The following is a 6,000-nucleotide window of genomic DNA, read 5'->3' on the forward strand; positions in this document are numbered from 1 at the left end:
AGTGCATGTTTGCCTTTTAATACAGAACAGTGTCAAGGTTTCAGGTCATACAGAAGTTTAATATTTTTCAGAACTTCTGAAGTTAGTTTTTTATACATTTTGAAAATTATATATAAATTTGGTGGAGAAGAGCCATTGATTGGAATTTATAAACAAAAATCTAAAAATATCTTAATTTATAAGTAACTTTTTGCATGATAATTGAATATTTTTATTTCATATTTCCAACATATGTTATCAGAGTAACAATTTTGAAAATATCATATTGTAATTAACATGAAAAAATGTCCTGACAGGCGAACTTTGACCAAGCTTAAGGTAACTGAAGATGGAATACTTTAAAACAAATCCTTTATAATGTATAAAAAAAAAAGAAAAAAAAGATGGAATACTGTATGACCTTTGACCTGGTAGAATGATGTTTTGTCCATAGTAGCCATAATGCGATGCCCACTACTCATTTTTTAATTAGGATATGTTTATACACTGTTATTTTCAGCTCGTAGACTCTACCGTCATTACCCGGTAAATGCAATGTTGTGGTTCTTGCAGTTGGTGTTCATAATGCTTTTTTATTCACAATTTATACATTATATATAATGTAGCAGTATTTTGTTTTAAATTTTCTGAAATGTTGAATACTTTCTTAACCTTTTTTGTTCATCACATGAACATTCAAGATGGGTTCAACCTGATTTTTGACAATATTTCATTCATTACAGAAAGTTCATTGAAATTTCTATAAACACAACCAGTGACAAAAAACTAATCACAAGTGCTCAAACTATTAACGTAATATATTGTCTAAAATAAATGAACGATAACTGTGCACTTAGCTTGAGCCTGTTTTGTTGAATAACAACTGGGCTGTTTTCATTTAAACGGTTGACCGGTCGGACCACAGTTCGTTTATTAAATAAGGTCGGATCTAGTAATCTGAAGTTGCTTTCAGGCGAGCCTTGACAAAGCCTTGCTGGGCCTGCATAAACATTTACAGGTCCGCCAGGATTTATACCCAAAATTGTTACATTTAAAAACGGACAAACCGGTTGTTCCGCAGAAACGAACAGGCCTCTGGAGTAACTATATTGCAGCATAGAGTTACTTCCCTTTGTATGTAATTTATCCTACACCAACTGTTCTGAGATAGATTCATCTTTTCTCAACACAATAAATATCATGGCCCTTGTACAACTTACATCTCCTTATGGAATTCTTTGAGCATTTAAAACAAAAACTTTTTTGTCCTTATTTTTTAGCCAGTTTTTGATATTTATATAACAACAGGAAAAGAATGATGACAGTACTTTAAAATATTGAAAAATCAGTGGGAACCCATCTATATTTAATTTCAAATGAATTAACTCTCTTTTATGTTGATGATTGTGTATATATTAACAACAACCTGTAATAAATTCTTTATCCTGAAGGTTAAGCAGGGAATAACAACTACCAATTTTAAGGACTTTTGAAGTTAAGGAGAGTAGGGGTCAGTTAACAGTACATGTACCAGAAGCTGAGAAAAATAATGAAATGATGAAGAGGAGTCCTTTTACATAGCACTGTGTATTATTGCCAGTGATATTCAGTGATAAATCATATTCATTCAAATAACATGTCAAAAATATGCAGTTGTATTTGGTTTGCCTACATGAAAACATATCATATAACGGGATAAGCTATCTTCAACTATTAATGAACTTGTAAATAACTCTTTTCCAAGCTTTCGGGCTTAGCCTTTCGTCAGGGATTAAATGTCACTGGACCTCTAATTTGTATAATTTGACATGTAACAATTATCACCTGCTAAACGAGTTAGCGGGGATATAGAAATGGGGTCCGTCATATCCAAGTGAGCATACTTATTAGAGTTTTATTTTTTTCTAAATGATGCAATATTCTAGAGAAGGGATCCAGTCTAACCTTGTTAAACAGGCCGATGGATCATTACCACTCAGTAAAGTGCAGACATTGCATTTGGCCATCAACTGCCAAATACTCAATTTACTCAAAATGTTCATGTTTTATATTTTTAAATTTAATTTGATTAAGAAGATGTTTTTTTCTCTTTTTATTTGTTGTTTGTTTGTTTGTTTAACAAACTATTATTAACATGAGGGGTTTGGGTGTACAACCATCAGTTTGATATCAGTGTTAATGTGTCTAGAAATCATGCATGTTAATGCACGTTGGTAAAATTGGTCTTGGTGATAGATAGATACGGTATGTTGTAATACTTTTTTTAGTAATATATGATTAACATAACAACAAGATCATCCATTTACCATTACACACCCACAATGACCAGCTGCATGCACTCTACTTGATTTTAACCTTTGAAATACTGACTCAAGCGTTTTTTGGCGTGGGGTCAAATGGATTGATATAATTATCAAGTACATCTGACATAATTGTGATGTTGATGTCATTGAAAAAATTATCAGTTTCAAGCTAAATGTCGGTGTTTTATATGTGTTTTAGTATAAGTACTGAATGTTTTGTTTGTATGAACTATATTCCTGCATGTGTCTTTTCTTGTGTTTGGTATATGTTCTATGTGTTGTATTCATGGAACCATTCTCATGCTCAATCATGGATTCTATGCTCACACCAACTTTCTTGTAATTCGCTTAAATCAAATGACATGGTAAAAAAGACAGGTGTAAACCCTGAAAAAAGATGTTCTACTTCAAGTCTCTACCGAATTCTTCAAAATTATTGTCAAAATGTGAAGTATTATACATTTATCAACGAATCAAGAAAATGAGTAAACAATCTCAGTGTGAGCGTGAGAATGTTTTCATGACCACAGGCCCAACATGTCTCTGGTTCACAATGACGTTCTCCCCAAACTACTGGAAATGTTACATTTAAGAAAATAGTTTTTCAAATGCATTTTAGGAGAAAATATAATTAATGCATCTTGTTTATGGTGTAACTGCAGCTTGTTATTGGGTACTTAACCCTTTCAACCCTATGTTACTTTAGTAGACTCTACCGTGCATTGATCCAGATGAGTCCATTATGGTATACAGTGCTGAAAGGGTTAAAACGATTTAAACATTGTCATAATGCTTGATTATGGTTTGCATGTTAAGTAATTGTTTCACCTGTGTCTGTTTAATTAATGGGACAGGTGCACAGCAAAGAGAAAAAAAACTGAAATTAACTGGGATTTCTCGTAAACAGTGCTGTTTATAATCCCTCTCTGAGAAAAAAATGTATTTCATTATGTAGAATTTTATGTTCTAATTTCAATTTTATTTTACTAATTTAGCTTGAAGATGATGTCATTGCAAAACCAGGGTATTTCTCCATCATGAAAAAGTTCGCAGAACAACAACACACTGAGGAATGGATGCTGTTGGAGTTCTCTGCCCTTGGATTCATTGGTAACGGAAAAAGCACTACTTTGACTCCCAGTATCTTTCATTTCCTGATTTCGTTTTGAAATTTCAAAGTTATAAATCAATTAAGTTGAATTTGTATACTGGTTACATACAATATGGAATATTGTGGTTACTTTCTGTTGTTATTTATTTGATACCGTACAAGCGTTTGAGGTTCTGCTCTCTGTATGTTCTTTACCCTTTTTACTACTGTAGACTATCATGGACTCATCCAGATGAATGTATGGTAGAGTCTACTGAAGTTACTGGGGTGAAAGGGTTAAGTCAGTAAAACTCTTCTTGTGTTCAGATTTACAGTGTTAACCATGAAAGTCCTGAAACTTACCACACAGCAAACTGTTTATGTTGTTCTGTATGTTGCCAAATATTAAATCCATATTAATGTGCAGAATTTTTATTTGAGAGGGGAAAATGAGAATATGCAAATTTGCAGAAAATGTTTGTGTCATGGATGTGTTTGGGTACCGGACAAAAGTAGAACTTTGGTTATGATATCACGGTAAACAAAATTCCTCGGCGTATTCTAGATGTTTAAGGATGACTTCTCTGCCACTCATGGACACCTGCTATTTCATGAATGATGATGATTTTGTTTTACAGGCAAGATGTTCAAGTCGGTAGATCTGCCACTGGTGGTGGAATTTTTCCTCATGTTCCACAGAGACAAGCCCATTGATTGGCTGCTTGACTACCTCCTGTCCGTCAAAGTTTGTAACCCGGAAAAGGACCCGGTACGTTTATCAACCAATTACCATGGACTTGATTGATTGTTAAAAGAAAATACTCAAAAAAGGCACGGTAGTCTAGTGGTAGGATGCCGGGCTCGTGACTGAAGGGTTGCGGGTTCGAGTCACGGCACCGCTCCTTGTTGTTTCCTTGAGCAAGTTACTTTACTCCACTTGTTCCAGTCTACTCAGCTGTAAATGAGTATGTGGTTGGGCAGTGCTAGAATTGTTGAATGCTAGCTGTTAGCGCTGAAATGGCAGCTCCGGCTGTATGCTCCCAAGGGAGTTGAGAAAGATATTGGCTGGGTGCAAGGCCCTATAACCACGGATAATAATTTGTAAACCGCTTTGAGACGACCTACGAACTAAGTGGTATATAAAAACCTCAAATTATTAATTATTATTATTAAAAGCATAAAGAGATAAGTACGAATGTTAAGGATAAATATGATGAAAGTGTCCTGATCTTTGATAGGACCTAGAGGATGATTCCATAGTCACTTGTTGGATTTTCTGTCCATTTTATTACAGCGACACTGTACCAGAATGAAGGCCACAGTGAGGAGGCGATACAAACCATCACTGTTTCAACATGTGGGGATGAAATCTTCACTCAAGGGCAAAGTTCAGAAGTTAAAGGTCAGGGTTATCAAGTTCAAGTTCAAGTTTTTTATATACCAAATGCAATACAGCATATATATAGGTTATATATACTGCATAGTTATTTTTACTTGATTACTTCATTGTAAACCCCAATATTTTGTATATAATGGCTTGTAATATAAGCTACAATGCACTAGAGATAGGGCATGCACATTTACTGGACGGTGTTCAATGTTACTGTAACTCCAGTGTCTCAAATAAATGTACATATTTATTACATCTTACCAATACAAATATCTGAAATTATCAATTTTATAGATACTGTGATGTAACCCCCTATCGGTCACGGACCTGCCCTTGACCTCAGGTATTGACGGAAGTCTAGACTGCGTTATACGTCAGTTGTCCGTCCATGGTCATTAGTGGTTGATCAATCAAAGTCTGTAACTCTGTAATGTGAGAAGTAGTACCGCTGCCACCATATGTGCGTGACGACTAATTAACTAAACAATACCTGTCTTGTAAAATGGCTATTGACCCAGCCTCAAATATACATGTGTTAATATATGAGACTAGTGCATTGAGCCAAAGGCTCGATTTGACAGGCCGTCACTAAAGTTTTATCAAGGCCTTACTGGTCTTGAGGTTCGAAAAATGTGTTACGAGCCCAGATTTGTAAGCGATTCCGGTAACTTAAATGAAAACCATGATTCATTAAATACAAATATGTACATTTATTGTGTGCCGACTATTTACATAAAATATGAAGTCTTGGTCTTGATCCTTAGGTTCCGTAATCGAAGGTATTGCCAAAAGGTGATATCCATGTTCGTAGTCTCCACAAAGGTGGGTTCCGTAATAGTTAAGACGTACCGATCCTCGAGATGTGTCCTCTCCGTTGGGGCCTGCGCGCAGCTGGCGGTTAATCAGCTACCCCCGACAGTGCCTGGGAGAGAACGTGTGCCACCCCAGTCGGTGATAACCATTGGTTACTCCCTTTGATGAAATCTAATCCACTGGTCGAGTGTAAACACTATAACAACACGTACTCTTCTAATTGCTAATGAAATATGATTGAATTTGATTATAGGCTGACTATCCAAAATATGAGGGGAAAACTTAACGTTGAAAGTAAGCTCGAAGTAAAATTCCTCTAGGAGTACTAATAGCGGAAATTTGGTAAGGCAACACAATGACATAATATGACGATAAATCCCTATCTCCTGGTCGGGTAATATTCCAACAACAACAGAATAATAATA

The 6,000-nt window shown here is 35.3% G+C and overlaps 1 protein-coding gene across 4 annotated transcripts in view; it reads left to right on the forward strand.

Moving 5' to 3' along the window:
- LOC110449537 (alpha-1,3-mannosyl-glycoprotein 4-beta-N-acetylglucosaminyltransferase B-like) overlaps positions 1-6,000 on the forward strand; it is a 48,368-nt gene that overhangs the window by 38,143 nt on the left and 4,225 nt on the right. For all 4 annotated transcript variants that reach the window (XM_021496473.1, XM_021496476.1, XM_021496475.1 and 1 more), the window contains exons 9-11: positions 3,278-3,392; positions 4,011-4,141; positions 4,667-4,774. In XM_021496473.1, the coding sequence (XP_021352148.1) occupies positions 3,278-3,392; positions 4,011-4,141; positions 4,667-4,774 (354 nt within the window). The remainder of the gene's footprint in view (positions 1-3,277; positions 3,393-4,010; positions 4,142-4,666; positions 4,775-6,000) is intronic.

Source organism: Mizuhopecten yessoensis, unplaced genomic scaffold (assembly GCF_002113885.1).
Source record: "Mizuhopecten yessoensis strain PY_sf001 unplaced genomic scaffold, ASM211388v2 scaffold4631, whole genome shotgun sequence".
NCBI classification, from domain to species: Eukaryota; Metazoa; Mollusca; class Bivalvia; order Pectinida; family Pectinidae; genus Mizuhopecten; species Mizuhopecten yessoensis.